This window comes from Labrus bergylta, chromosome 18 (assembly GCF_963930695.1).
Source record: "Labrus bergylta chromosome 18, fLabBer1.1, whole genome shotgun sequence".
Lineage (NCBI taxonomy): Eukaryota > Metazoa > Chordata > Actinopteri > Labriformes > Labridae > Labrus > Labrus bergylta.
Window position 1 is genome coordinate 22186724 of NC_089212.1, and position 15884 is coordinate 22202607.

At 41.1% G+C, this 15884-nt stretch overlaps 1 protein-coding gene across 2 annotated transcripts in view; it reads right to left on the reverse strand.

Annotated features, from left to right (window-relative positions):
- Positions 1 to 2851: 2851 nt before the first annotated feature.
- Positions 2852 to 15884, reverse strand: part of rcan3 (regulator of calcineurin 3) — a 44690-nt gene continuing 31657 nt past the window's right edge. For both annotated transcript variants that reach the window (XM_065966528.1, XM_020642707.3), the window contains 3 exons: positions 11553 to 11726; positions 10027 to 10198; positions 2852 to 5986 (listed from right to left, as the gene is read on the reverse strand). In XM_065966528.1, coding sequence (XP_065822600.1) covers positions 5832 to 5986; positions 10027 to 10198; positions 11553 to 11726 — 501 coding nt within the window. In that variant the 3' untranslated portion in view covers positions 2852 to 5831. The remainder of the gene's footprint in view (positions 5987 to 10026; positions 10199 to 11552; positions 11727 to 15884) is intronic.

Consider the following 15884-nt stretch of genomic DNA (forward strand, 5'->3'; position numbering starts at 1 on the left):
GTTGTGTTTCTCCTCGGGTTTCTTATGGCTTGTCTCTTTCGATCATTTTTTTCTGGAACCATCATTTCTCTCTGGAAAAGTGTTGGATTAATGTTAATAAGTATTACCACATTACAAGAATTCTTGCTTGTGCTGACCAATGAAAGTGTCCCTGAGGTGCCCAGTGGATGTTTAGATACAGGTTGGCAAGGGAAAATGTGGTGATATCTTAATTTAATAAAATATATAATGAATAGGGGATTTATGGAAACATTATTTTGGTTGCAAAAACTGAAAGTAAATCATGGTTATGTCATTGGTGATGTGTGTGTCACTTTTTTGTTTTGGGTTTGTGTGTGTGGGTTTTGTTTGTTTTTTTGTTGTTATATTTTTCAAAAGAAATAAAAATAAATGAAAAAAAAAGGCCAAGAATATATTTGTATTTCTGGATGGCGGGCAGTGTGAGTGAAACCAGTGCCACTTTGACTGCAGGTGTGATCAATCTCACTTCCCTTGGAGTGAACGAGACTCAAACATTACTGAACAAACACAAAATACCTAACTGCCCTTCTAAGTACTTTGAGAGATTATAATTATTCACACATATTTCTATGTAAACTGACTCATGAGGGAGAGGAATGTGCACCTTCCTGCTGGCCTGCACATCAACATTTATCAGAATAATTTACATTTTAGTACTGGAGACAGTACACACCAAAACAAATATAAATATTTTAGCCAGGCAATAAAACAGAGGAAGTCTTATCAGTGTTATCTCACCTTCTTCCTGAGACGGATTAAAGTGTTTACTCTCACTCTTACTTATCACTTTATAATCACAGAGGATGTAAAAGCCGAGAGAAATGTTTGGACTCAGCTGGAAATAAAACCATTACGCTGTGTCTGCATATCACGGTATGTGTACCTTTAAGCAGAACTAAAAAACTCATTGTGTAAATCTCATTGTCGACGTGTGACTCATGCACCACTCAAAGATTCCTGCTTGAGCAACCGAGATGTTCAAGCTGAGTAATTGTGGAAAGTACAGAAACCTGTAAAAGGAAAAAAAACGTCCCCATTAACACTCTCACTAAAGGCTGGCTTTACCTGGGTTTGTTCCTCTCAGGTGCAGCACATCTTAACGTTGAACAGTGAGGGTCATTGTGAGGAGGAATTCCTCTCCGTGCACCATGAAGAGAGCTTTTTGTGAGAGGACACAAGGCGGCACACACTATTTCACAGCTGCTGTTATGTCCTTCTCTACCTATAAAACACTCACAGCTGTTGTTTGTTTTCACCTGTTAGCGTGCGGTATCAGCTTCGACCTCTGACCCTTTCCAAAACCTGCGTCTTTAGAATAAGTATGCTGTGTTTTTACAAATCAGAAAGCATACATCTTTGCACTATAAAAACTGTTGTTTCTCTTTTTTTTTTTTGGTGATGTGCATCTTTCCATCCTTTTGTGAGCGCACCTGAAGTTGTGAAACGTGCTTTTGAAAACAAACCCACGGCCTTTTGTTGTTTTCCTTCCCTTTGCACAATAACAAAGAGGAAGTAGGAAGTGAAAAGTCTCCTGTCATGGAATTCATGAGCAAGTCATCGCTCTTTTTTTTTTTTTGTCATGCCTGACACGCCGAGACTGCAGCTGTGAAAAAAACACAACACACAGGTCACGGCTGCACTGCCTCACAGCCGCCTCACCGTGCGTGTTGCCACTGAAAGAATCATTTACTCAACCTTGCTGTCAGCGTCCTTACAATTAAAGCAAGGCTGTGACCTGATACAATATTAACTGCTGTGAGGTCCTTGGGCGGGGGGAGGGGGGGAATATGAGGTGCAAAGTGCAAGTGACAGCTGCACCATAATGCACCTTTGCATTATAAAGCAGTGAGAAAAACAAAAAGCTGTGAACACTGATTCCATCCGCCGAAAGGGACAGAGCCCACTCTCTTCCTCGAGGCGGCTCAGGTCTTTTTGATGTGTGGAAGTGTTCTATCAGTCAGTGTTGGAAAGTGTTGTTTTTTTATGGTGCTGGAGGGGCAACATGACCGACAGGAACACTATGCGGCTTGACAAGCTGATAGAAAAAATGCTGGCTCAGTTTTGGGCAGGTGTAGGGACACACTGAGGATTGCATGTGAAAGACAGGATGAGATATATTGGACAATTGGTAGCGATCCTTCTCCATGACACCACGGCATGGCCAGAGAAGTAGCATCAGTGGACAGCTCATTTCACTGCTCATCCATCCATCCACCTACCTACCTGTAAGGCGGAGGAGGCTGGGCGTCAGGGACGACGGCTGGTAGTAGTGCCAGCTCATCCCTCGTAAGTTTACTGTCATGAATTGTACAATATTTTAATATAAATCAACAAGGATGTTTACATTTTGGGATCATTGAGTGGATGAAGATATGGACCTATGGGTCTAAAATAAAGTGTAAAGATGCTATAGAGATATTTAAGTCTGACATGTGCCTTTAAGTGAATGGAACAAGTCTCTTACATATCCATTCATTTGTGCTATAGCCTGAGCTAAGCTACTGTTTTTCTCAAATATGCCAATAATAAATAAACATAGTTTTAGTGTATATCAAAAACTAGGGCAACGACCGGCGATCTCTCCTTTGTATTCGAGTTCCTGTCGTCCACGCTTCCTTGCCGCTGAGGTGGAGGTCGGAGCAGGTCGTGCATGAAAAAGGAAGTAGGTGGCTGTATAATTATGATTTAGTTTCTATTCATTTAACTTCCTTAAACCTTCATGTGTGATACCCTTCTTTGACCTTCTTACTTCGAGCCAGTTCCTGACAAAAGTGAATCTGTTTCTTTTCCTGTACTTGTGTGGCTCCTAAAAGAAACACCACGGAGCATGTCTTTTTAAGAATAAGTCTTTATGTATTTCTCTATGTGAAACAAATTGCTATTATACTACACAAATAGAAGCGGATACTTTCAGAGAACAGAGACCACCTCTGAAGAAATAAGTACAGAACATGAAAATACACAGAGCGGTATCATAGAACTGTAAATTATTGCTTGTTTTGCTACTTTTGTTTTCTGGAATCCTACAATACAAGACACAATATTCATATCGGAACAGAAACGGTACAACAGTGACAAACGGCATTATTGACCTTTTTAAGTAGACGTTCCCCAGAAAATGAAAGAAAACATTCAAACAGAGTCCATGTTGAACACAACACAATGACAGTTGGTTTTTTGATCGAGCATCTTCAGGACTTATTATTAAACTTTTTCTTGGTTTTTTTCTTTTTTTTTTCTTAGTTTTCTTTTGTTTTTTTCCCCCCCATCACATCATTGCCAAGAGAAGCCGTAACAAACTGCACACTGGGACTGGCCTCAGCAACGACAAAACAAAAAAAACAAAGAAAAACACTTGGCATATGTACATAAATATACATCTTCATTTTCAACTGTGACCACCCAGTTTAAAACACCATGACCACAGAGAGTACAAAAATCTTCCTCTTTTATCGTCGGAGTTCGTCCAATCAGCCGTCAGCTCGGATAAACGCGGCGGCTTCCACTCGGGTGCAAAATAAAACTGCACTCAGCCATCGCAACGCTTTTCAAAAGGAGTACGTTCTCAAGGAGATAACATGAACATGAAAACAAAGACACTGATTTTCTTTTGTAGAGTGTCACCTCGCCTTGTTTTAAAAGCCCGTCGGGTGTCCATGCATTTACAGCGCTTCGCTCCCTTTTGATCAAAAAAAAAAAACAAGGCCTGAAATTCTCCACAGTTCACACAAGCAAAAAGGAAGTGGAGCATTTTTTTATTTTTCTCTCACTGCAATATGCTGGTGAAAAAGGCTAACCAGGTGATTGGCTTAAGATAAAAAAAAAAAAACAACAACACAAGAAAGAAACAGAAGAAATGAAATGTGCTTCCTACTTTTTTAGTTTTTGTGTGAAGGAAACAAAACATTAAAGTGCTCACATGCAGACAGACTTCTCTTTTTGCTCGATAATTATATAAAGCAGAAATGTAAAAGTCATGTTCGATTTTCATGCTGCCTCATGTCGGATACGATTCAGACTCACTGCTGACGTCCAAACAGCCCTGTTAGGAACATTTGCTTGCTGCTTGTAAAGCGTTCAAATATCGGAGGGAAAGCACTGATATGATGCGGGACTTTGTGGGAGGATGAACTGAAAAGTATTTGGGAGTTTATGGATATTTGTAAAAGAGTTTCATCTGATTTAGAACGGCTCAAAAGAATATAAAATATGTGGAATGATTTCTTTCTGTTTTTTGAAACTGAATAAATCAGTTTAGAAAGTAAAAGTCATTATGACGGTGTGAGGTGAGTGGATGCTTTGGTTGGTGTCGCATGAGGCTTTTTCATTTTTCCCTTTTTTCTCAGCAAAAAATCGACTATTTCCACAAATCTATCGCTGGGCTATTTACAGCGAGAAGCAGCGCGGTATTCTTTGACGGAGACGCGAGAAGAAGTCCCCCCGTGTTTGCTTGGAGATAGTCAGTGCAAAAAAAAGAAAGAAAAAAAAATTGGTGAAAGGTTTCCAGAAGAATACCTGACACAGGAAGGTGAGTTTCATCAAACATAATAAGACATGAGAGATGTGAGTGAACAGGAAATCAGCTTTTCAAACCCCTTGAAGAAAACGGCGGGGATGAACTGTCTCTGATTCGTCAAATCCCATCGAAGGTGACAAACGCGGATTTTCCATCTCGTTGAATACTGAACCGTCTCTTTTCAGATTTTTTTTTTCTTCGTCCACCTAAGACGTCACTTGAAACTCTGCACAGGGGGGATATGCACTCCTTCCCCTTTTGAAATTTTGTCACACCACCTCCTCGTCGACACAAACAACGATTAAAAAATACACCTCAGCTCCTCATCTACAGAAGTAACTAGGCATGCAAAAGTATCTGGGTAACAAATACATTGTAAGAATACACATCGAAGTAGTTCAGCGAAAAAACGACACCTCTCCAAATGAAAAGACAAAATCAAAAAACAAGCCAAGAAAAAAATAAAATAAAAGTCAGAAAAAAACCACCACAACTTTTGTTAGTCACATATGGCGCTTCGTGCTGTGTGTCATGTTAAATAAGTTCCTTTTTTTTCTGGATATATCTTGTTAGTATTTGTGTTTCTGTATGTGTTTTTAGTTATACAGTATATACATGCAGACAGGAGCGGAAACATCACACACTCAATCTTGATGCGAGCTGAAGCGACAGACCGGCAGATATGAAAATGAATGAAAAAAAACCAATAAATATTTGTAAAAGTCGTCTGAAAACGTAAAAAAAACAAAAAAAAAGAAAGAATAAAATGTCTCTGTGTAGAGGTCTGGCATGTACCTCAACTGAAGAGGATAAACAACAGTGAGACAAAAGGAGAGGTTCACGCTAACAAGCTAACAAGCTAACAAGCTAACTAACGAGTGAAACTTCTGACGAGCAATGAGAGCTGAGTGTGTGTGAAAAAAGTGACAGGTGCCTGCGTTGGGACAGGTTTTTTCCCCGGCCCCTCTTTGCTGAAAAAGGGGGGGTTGGTGGGGGGGTTGGAGGCAAACATTGGCTGCCGCTCCCCCACGCTGTCCGCAGAATGTGATGAGTGTGTGTGTGATTCTCATCCATCCCCTTTCAAGCCACCTCATTCCATCGCCACGTTCCCCACAAACACCGTCTTTGAGCAATGTTTGTTGGTTTTTTTGTTTTTTGCTTTTGTAGTTGAACTGAAATGAGGGGCGTCAACGCTCTCTGTGAGTGCAGAGACAAGAGAGAGAGGGCAGGTGTGTCGCAGGGTTTTAATAAGGGGCGGACTGGGGGCCGCGCCGATGTCGTGGGGGAGGCCTCTCTAGTTTAAGACTTTCGGGGGTCCGTCTGGACGTCTGGTCTGGACGATCTGCTGCTTTGGCCGCGCCGCCTCGTCCTCCTCCGTCTCGCTCTCGCACACGTGGACGACCACGCTGGGGGTGGACTCTGTGCCCGCGTGGAGCTCGTACTTTTCACCTGGGAGAGAGAGGGGGTAAAGGAGAGAAAAGGAAAGCATAACATAAAATATCGTCCAAATAAAAGATTTCAGAGGAGAGGAACTGTGAACATTTCACTGAGCATGTGAAAAACGTGCGACATTAGACACATAAAAAAAGCAGATATCAGGTTTATCCTGTAAAAGCCTCTCTGAGTCATGACTGTCGTATAAATAACCAAAGGTAAGGACAAACATAAAGAACAGGTGTATTTCGGTAAAAGGGGTTAACTTGTGGAATACTTATGAGATGGAATTAAGAATGTGTAGTTCACTTTCCAGATTTAAATTTTAGTTTTAAAAAATGGTGTTTAACAAATATAAAAGGTCGGTTTGATTGTTTTTTGTGAGTGTGACTTCTGTTTTGTTTTTTGTTTGTTTCATTTGTTTTGTTTTGAAAGAAATTCTTGGAACAAATTTTGTTCTGATATGTTTTGTTTTTTTGTAACCAAACTAGTCGTGTCTTAAATAATAAGATTTGTAATAAGGGTAGGTGTAATAAGCTAAAGCTTCAGCCTACACCTTTTCGGTCAAAATGTTTTTTTTTTCTGTTTTTTTTTTCTTGTCTTTCATGAATGCACATGCCTTTGTGGATTTTGCATTTTTTGTTCTAGTATCTCTGCTTATTTAATGTCACGTAAGCGTTTTTAGATCAGTCATTCTGTGTCAGTTTGCATCAATATGACGCTACGAGCGAACTCGTGTGCTAACATTAGGGTTTGAGGTGTGTGGCTGGAGGAGAGCGGAGGCTACAGTGTGGCGGAGGTGCCTCCAAACAGCAGTTTGTTTTGGTTTCATGCTGCTGCTCAAAAGCAAAATCTACAAGATCAAAAAGTCACACATTCTTCCTTTAAATGATAAGATCTTCTTTATCTTGTACTCAACAAATCCTGTGAGAAGACTAAAGGTGACTTTGATCTGATCCTCTTACCCGTATTACACATGAAGTGAAAGCTTCATTATTCTTTTTTTTAAATGTATTTAACCAGGAGAAGCTCATTGAGGTTAAAAATCTAATTTACAAGAGTGTCCTGGCCAAGAGGGGGAGCATTGTATGATTATTTCTGCTTGTACTCACTACAGCACCCACTGTCTATTGATCCAAGACTGAAAATAATCCCAAAAATGTAAAATTTACTCTTCTTTGAATAGTTTTCTAGGAACTACATTTCCCAGCTGGTTGATTAAAACATTTTTGGCATGTTTCAAAGAAACTGTATATCTGATTCTTCAATGTTTAGGCCCCGAGCAGGAGCTGACCATGAGGCTGCAGAGGGATTTCCCTGAGCTCAATTTCTTAAATACTTAAATATAATTTGTTGCTTGATAACGTTCAATCTACATTTCAGTTATTTTGGATGCAACCTTTGATCATCTTATCAAAACCATCTGAATCGTCATGTAGAAATATGTGTGCAGTGAGACAGGTCCAGCAGCTTTTATGTTATCTTTTTGTTTGCCTATTTATTCCACATGTGGGATATTTTTACATGACAGGACGATCGACTGTTTGTCTGTCCTTTGTGTCAGATCAGACAGGCGCTTAGACGAGCCCTTCACGAGAAAACAAAACAGCTTGCCTCTGAATAGCCCTGGTATTTGTGCAGATGCCAAACTCAGCGGACTCAGATTGTAAACACACACACTTGCTAGATTGTATCACAGTTGCCATGGAGATGAGATCAGACAGCTGGCAGACAGGAGGAAATTGGTCGCGTGGATTTTTTTTTTTTCTTCCTCTGCGGCGCCAAAACAGGGGGAAAAAAACCGGACAGAGAATGGGAGTCCTGCTGTTACCGCGGAGGGTTGACAGAGGGAGTCAGCGCACCGTGCTGCAGCCCGCCGCTAATCTGATTCTAAGGATGTGAAGCGAAGGACAAAGCCATTTCCTGATGCCCTGTGTTGCTATGGCAATGTGTCAGAAGTGATCCTATGGGATGGAGAGTGTGTGTGCAGTGTGCATGTTTATGAGTGTATAGAAAGTTTAATCATGCTTTTGAAAAAAAAACAACAAAATAGATGAAACTGTTAAATTGAATGCAGACTTAGAGGTGATGTTTTCCTTCTTTCACCTGCATACACAAACAGGGCGACAGCGTGCACAGGGCAGACCTAGGTGACATTTCAGAGAGATTCTGCAAATCTAAGATCTTACCCCGAAACGCAGACAGAGCCTTAATGAATTCTGAGCAAACAAGCTGCAGGGGAACGAGGTCTTATAGAGCGTCTAAATCTCACTGTGTCGAAGCTTTGCAGCCGACACAATTCATGCCTTTGCTGGAATTGTAAAAGGGATGGGAACTGAACAAAAAGATCTATTTGTGGTGCAGTGAAACTAGTTTGCCTTAGAGTTAAAAGATGGTTCACTGTTAAGCTTTTTTTAATTTAGGCTAACTCTACATATTTTTTTCAAAGGGCTGAAAGTTCTCAACAGATCACTAATAATAGTCGTGGTGGCCGAGTTAGTTAGTGCACAAAATACATTACTTCAAAAACACTGTGACCTTAATGTCAGACAGAGGTCAACAAAAACACATCGCTCCTTTCAAATCCAGAAAGTGTTTTAATTTCCAGTTGAAATAAAAACTGTAGCTGGAAGAATTTCACAGCTAGCTTCATTTGATTTGAAATGCTGTGTCTCCCTGACCTGCGTTAAAAGTGGGAACCTTACACTTTCTCATCGTGTTAATGACTAAAGCTTAAAGGTCCTCATCAGTACAGTAGATGATCCCTGTTCAAAGCAGGACCTCAAAGACACAGCATCAAGTCTGTGTTGATAAGAAGTCATACAGTAATATTTACTCATGATAAAGAACTCGGATCACCACTTTGGATTTGTGTCTGTGTGACTCTGCTATCCAGTCAAGTTGCAGATTACATACATCAGTTTTTTACAACAGCATGAACTTTGGTCAGGACAGAGTAATCACTAGAACAATGAACATTTTACACACCATAATTAGGTAGTAGAGTTTCTGCTGGAATCATGCAGGGCCCCCCTGATACAGTATAGTGTCTCTATAGCAACCAAACATGAGAGGTAGAACAAGCAGGGATTGTCCCCTACACAAGGTTTTGGGGGGGGTATTGTTGAGATATGAAATTCACAAGATTCATCCAAAGATTGGGAGGGACATGAGGGACCTAGACCTTTGACCTTTCAACAATGACCTCCAAAGTCTAATCAGTCAAAAAAGTGTTTGATGTCACAGTGAAGTTGATGCTGAACGTTAATATGTGGTTTCTTTATTGTAAAGGCAGAGATTGTAGCTTGTATCACAGATGTTTAATTCCTCACACTTTGGCTTTTAAAGGTCTAAAAAAAAGAAGACAACATCTGAAGTCTCTAAAACATTGAGTTTTGTTTTGTCATCAGCACAAAACAGCAGAGAAGAAGTCAACGCTCGACAGGAGTTACAGTTCTCAAGGTGTTGTGTGATTTGCCATTGTGTTAACCTTTCAGCAGTCAAAGCCACAGAAAGACCGGCACAGAGGCATATTTTCTTTGACATGTCGGAGTGCAGAGAGTGGAGGTTTAGTACCTGCGACGTTGACAGATGTCAGAGGTCAGCACTGCGGATATCAGTTATGGTCTAACTGCATGACCATGGAAGACACTGTAACACTGGAGCAGGAGCGTCTACGTTAAGAAGCCTTACACTTAGATTTGTTTATTTTTTTAAATGTCCCCCACCTCATAATGACACTCAGGTCATTTGGATCTGATGTTGCTTCCTATGAATGACTGAAAAGCAGGAAAAATCAAGAATAAATCTGTGATGATTCACAAATGTTCCCCTCAATTCTTTTGACAAATTGCTTCCTGGCAGCGTGACCTGTCCGTTACACCCTTCTGAGAGCGTGAAATTATTTCCTGTTTGAATCTGCAGCGATGACTCACATTTGTAATCTTTTTATTATACCTTCATCATACACTTTTTTTACTCCATGTTGTGCCTGTTTTCTGGGTGTTTTTGTGTATCGAATGCTTTTTTTTAAATATTAGCTATGAAGTTCTTACCAGGTCCTAGCTTGGCGACTGCACACAGGAGGTCGTAGTTGATGACGGGCGTAGCGTCTTCGCGCTGGCTCCAGCCCACAGGTGGTGATGCAGGCGGTGAGATCAGGAACTGTTTGACAGGCTGAGGCGGGGCCAGGTACGCCTTGTCGATGTCCTCGTCCCCGTTCTGGATCTATGAGAGAAGGGGACACGATGGGAACAGTTTTTTATACCTCCTGCAGCTTTAAGAAGAGTTTAATCCAGATACTCTCAGTGTCTTAGTCTCACATTTTCCATCTCATCATCAAGAGGGAATTTTGCTCTTTTGACAGTTGCTAATTAAGATGATAACATGCATGTGGCATCCTGTCAGACCGGTGCAATCCTTAATACTCCTGAGACAAAATGTCATCTTTTTAAAATGTAAATGTTGAATAAAGTTATTCAGTTTTGTATCTGATGAGTATATTGTCATTTTTAATGTTTCTGTTTGTGTTAGTTGAGAGGGGACTGCAGATACCAATTAGCATGCTTGCTAATCAAGAATGTTTACATTTAGTTTTTTTTTTTTTACCCCAGATGTGCCGTCCTCAGCAGAGTCCATGGCTCATGGAATTTGTATTTTTGATAACGCAACAACAATAATAGTGCGTTGACTGAATGGTTTAAAGTGTTGGCAGGAATCTGCTGAAACCACCTTCAGAAAAATCATGGCATGTTTGACATTTTTGAGAAACTTCTGCTCTCTTTATTTCAGGATTGTCAGGACTAGCGACACATCTTGATGATACCTAAATAATAATTATCATTACATTCGTTTGAAATAAAACCTGTGTTAAAAGGAAGTGTTTCCCTTCTCTTAGACCTCTTTTTATTTAGTGTAGCAGATACATTATGATTTTGTGTTAGATATGTCACCAGCTATGTTTTGCTTTTGAGCCATACCAAAAACAGACACATCTTTATACCAACAGATTTGAAACTCTAAAGTAATTTTTTACATACAAGTGAGTAATTATATCAATAACGACTTCATGATCACACTGAAGATATTTTCTCTTCTTGTTTTGTGTTTATACTGCAAACAAACTCCACTCTGTTTTTCTTTCCTTTCCTCTGTCTGTTGCCTGTGGGAGGCAGTCACACACACACACACACACACACACACACACACACACACACACACACACACACACACACACACACACACACACACACACACACACACACACACACATGCTCAGACACACACACACATATATACAGTTGTAATGGAAGGAAAATCAAGAATTCATGTGGTTTAGTGTTTTATCATGTGACCGATGAGATTTGACAGAAGGTTTGTCGGGATGAGGAAGCATTCAGGTGCGGCTCAGAGACGGCCAACACAAGAAGAGAAATAAAAAAGATAAGGGGTGACATGAAGGCAGAGCCCCCCCCAGTTGTGTCTGTTGTATTTCGGTCAGAACATATTCCTCAGGCAGTCCAGGTCCCACAGGGCCCCCCCTTTGCTTGACCTTCCCATGACCTCCTCCGCTGACACTCACCTGGGCGAAGTAGAGTTTGAGCTTGGTGCCGTTGAACTCGGACTCGTGCAGCTCGATGCGAGCGCGGGCGGCCGCCTCCGGGGTGCCGAAGTTGATCCGGACTCTTCGGAAGCTTTTGAACATTTGGAAAGTTGTCTGCTCATCGTAGATCCTAAACAACGCCTCGAACCTCTCCTGTAGGAGAGAAAAACAGAAAACAAACAAACTTAGATTTAGATATTTGCATTTTTAATGATTAATCATACATGAGACGGCGAAGTACTAGAGCAAACCGTGGAGCTAAGTTGTAGGACACGCCCCCCCCGGCAGCTCTTTCAAGGACACGCCCACCCAGACGCACACTCACATTTCCCTGCAACTGCAAAGAGAGCTGGCCAATCGGAGAACAGTGGGCAAGCAGGGAGGAAGGGGGCCTTAAAGAGACAGTAGCTTAAATGAACCGTTTCAGGCAGAGGCTGAAATTCGGGTTAAAACTGACGCCAGTATCAGATAAATAAGGAGGTCATTGAGCTACACATCTTGTAACGCTACTCAATAGCTGTCCAAGACTGACATACTTAATGTTGAAAGTGAGTATAATAGCCCTCCTTTAATAGTATTAACAGAAACATCAACAAGACTGAATATATAGAACAATTAGATTTTTCGACTTCCTGTCATTTTCCTGCCATCTTGTCTGCTGCTGTCAGTCCCCTTGCTTCTTATTTTTTTGTCTCATAAATCTCTATTTTCTGTCCTCCTTTTTTAACCGCATGATGTCTGTAACCACCCCCATTCGATATATTCCCAAACCGCCCCTGTGTTTTTATCTCTCTCCACGGGTACAAAGTGTGCCTCCTCGGGTCTCAACTCAATCAAGTAGCTCAGCAGGAGGGCGACAGGAAGAGGCCGCCGGGAGAGCTGGTTTTCTGAGTAATCCACAGCTATGACATATTCTTCATCTCCTAGCCGACCATGTCGACCCAGCACAAGGCGGCAACGTGACCATGAAAAACATCCTTCTTTCCAAGAACAAAGATGGACGATTGTCTGACTCTGTCACTATGAGGAGAGGAGAGTGAAAAACAAAATGTCTGTAAACCCAGAAAATGATCATGTTTGGCCTTTTAATTCATTCAGTGCTTTAAAGTATTTGTTCCTTGATAAGACAGTGTGAAACATAAGAAAGAAAAACTCCCACGATCCTTGTTGTCCCTGTTCAGCTGACACAGCACCTCTCACCACGATGGGGAGGGTGTGTGTGTGTGTGTGTGTGTGTGTGTGTGTGTGTGTGTGTGTTACCTAAACGAGAGGAGATCTGCCTCTGCACGTTAGTGACAGCTTGGTGATGGCAGAAACCAGGTTATCTGTTGTTTCAGTGTTTGTTTCTTCATGATAAAGTTTACACTGATGACAGTGAAGTATTTTATTAGAGCCACATATCGCAAAGATTCAGATCAGTATCAGTATCTTTTGAAACGAAGGTCGAAGGAAGACAAACACATGAAAAACTACAAACTGCCTCGGAAATCCTTTTATGTCATTTTTTAGTTGCTTTGATTAAAAAAAAAAAAAAATTCTTTCATATGATATTCAGAAAAAAACTTAAGTGAAAATAATTTCAGAGGCTGGAACTGACAAATGTCTTCTTTTTTGATTGAACACTCCACATTCCACTTAATTTATGCTACATCTATAGGATAGATCAAATATAAGAATACTGCTGCATATATATGTACATGTTATATAGTCTTAAAGGAGCAGTATGTAACTCTGACACCTATTGTTTAAAATGGGTACTGCAGTCCAAATTCTAAACATTGTAGAGAGCTGTCTCCCCCTGTCCCCTCCTCTCTAGAGTCGATGCACACAGAGGTCACCATGTGGTGGACTCTGAAGCTTCAGTGTTTATCCAGCTCTGCATGGGTCTGTAAACCTTTCTGTGTTCTAACCTCTCTCCATTTTTCAAAATTATCTCCAATATTGATCCTTGTTTGAGCTCGTTTCTGCTCGTGGAGCTTATTAGAAACATGCAGAGGCTTTTTAGGTCGGGTACAATCACTTCTATCTGAACCAGTTGACTCGTCTGCTTCCATCACTGCAACAGCTGCTGGTTAGCTGTTTGCCTGCAGGGCAAACTGAGGGGCGTCCAAAACGGAGGTGTAAAACCGCCAACACCTTCTCTAGACAAAACAAATCCAGAGCATTCAGGAGCAGAATCTAAAGTTAGAAGGAGGACATACTGGCTGCTGCATTGTTCTCAGAGAAGCCGGCACTTCAACATAGCATGTTTCCTTAATGTCTGATGATACAGTAAGGTCATTTTATGATTCTATTCAGTAGATTTCTTACAGATTGGACCTTTAAAGCCTGCAGCATTTCTTGTAGAGAATATTTCAATGATACACTGAGGTAGTTGCAGTCCTTTATGAAAGTCCTCTTTCACTACGGCTGAACACCAGCTTCTTTGATCAGCTGTTATGTAAGACATTTCTGCATTTCTTCTTAGACTTCACACCATCACGATGTCTGACACATGCAGAGCTGTTAATGATTGCGCAAGCTGTGAACCACAGTTATGCCGCAGTGTGGTGTACACTGTGGCAAAACAATTAGCATTTTAAGAATAATTAGATTCATGATTTCACTCGAAATCCTGCCTCCATGTTTGTTTACAGCTTTGTTATTCCCCCTGCGTACGTGCATCTGGTCGTCTCTTGCTCAACGCCTCGGGGTAACTGGCTGAACATCAGCGCTGAGTTCACCTCCGGGCTTTGTGATACCATTTTTAGCCCCCTTTTCAGTTTACCATACATGGTGCATTATTAGAGAGGCAAAGGAAGGTCGAGTCAGGAATGAATGAATATCTCTGAACTCCTTTTAAGCATGCTCAGGAGAATTACAGACCTGCTTATCAACTAGAATTCTACTATTTCAAAACAGACAATAGGAAAGAGTCGTAGTCATGACTACAAGGGGGCAGCCGATGGTTAAGTGTGTGGATTTTAAATTGAATCTCGCACCGCTACAGACAACAAAAACAGAATACAAAGATCAGAAGAAAACTTCTAAATGTTGCATTCAAGTCTCCCTCTTCGATATATGTGCATTGTTGCTATAACATCAGGTCATCTTAGGGATTAATATACTTTAAGGACCAGATCCACTAAGAATGGATTGCATCGCTATCGCTATTAGCACCATGAGTTATGCAGAAATAGCACCCGCAATCTGCCCCGTTTTAGCACCCATATCCACTAAAGAATTTGCACTAATGATGTGCCGGCGCCAACGCGGCCACAAAGTCGTCCTACACTTTGTGCAGTCTGCGTGTTAATGTGGAGAAAAAAACCCACGTCTGCACCTTTGCCTCTGTGTGCGGAGCTGCACTCTAAACTGATGAAGATGATGAGCTAGGAGGGGAAGGGGGAAAGTTTTACTGAGTTTACTTAGATGCTAGAATCGAAAAAAAAAAAAAAAAGAAGTAAAATGACTTTCACTGTTTAGACCGGTGAAAGTCCCTCTATGTAAGGAGCAAGGAAGGGAAACTAGGAGAAAGAAAAAAAAGGTGCATCCTCGTGTGTTACTGCTTCAAACCTCTCCACAGAACAGATTTGGATGAAGTCAACAACTGTGACACCTTTCACATTACACTTAGCACTAAGTATATACACATTAATAAGAATTTATTCTTAAGTATAGCTGTAAGGATAAAAGGAATATAACTTTGAGGAAAGGTTTTTGCTCTCAAACATGAAGTCAACACTGTTTTCACTGAAGCTATTCTTATTGTATAAAACAATGAATTGACAAAACAGAGATCAAAAAGCTCGTACATCAGCGTTACGCTCAAGTTCTCACTGCAATTTCAGAGAATTGACTGTAAACTTCTCTTTGTTTTCAAAGCTTATATAATCAACTTGAGAATGAAAACAAAGCACTTGTTTGGCCTTTCCTCCCACTCCTTTTTTCAAACACTGAACTTTCCGTAAGTGTTAGCCAGCCGCTATGAACCCGCATGTCATCAAACTCCATGAGTGATGAACGATAATGCCGTCCTTCTCATACACACCCACCCACATTAACACACACACACACACACACACACACACACACACAGAGTGGGTGCTTCCTGAAACTAAATGGATGTTTTGGCATGAGCTGAGATGTGGGAAAGCTACAACGATCATGTTCCACAATAGCATGTCGTTTTTCTTCTCGTCCCCACACACACCCTGATGTTGATACACCCGTTGGGTGAGTGATGTGTGACAAGTGAGCACGCTCGATCACTAATTTATGCGGTCTCTATGAGCGGACATCCTGAGGGGAATCAGAAGGGAGAAGAGGAGG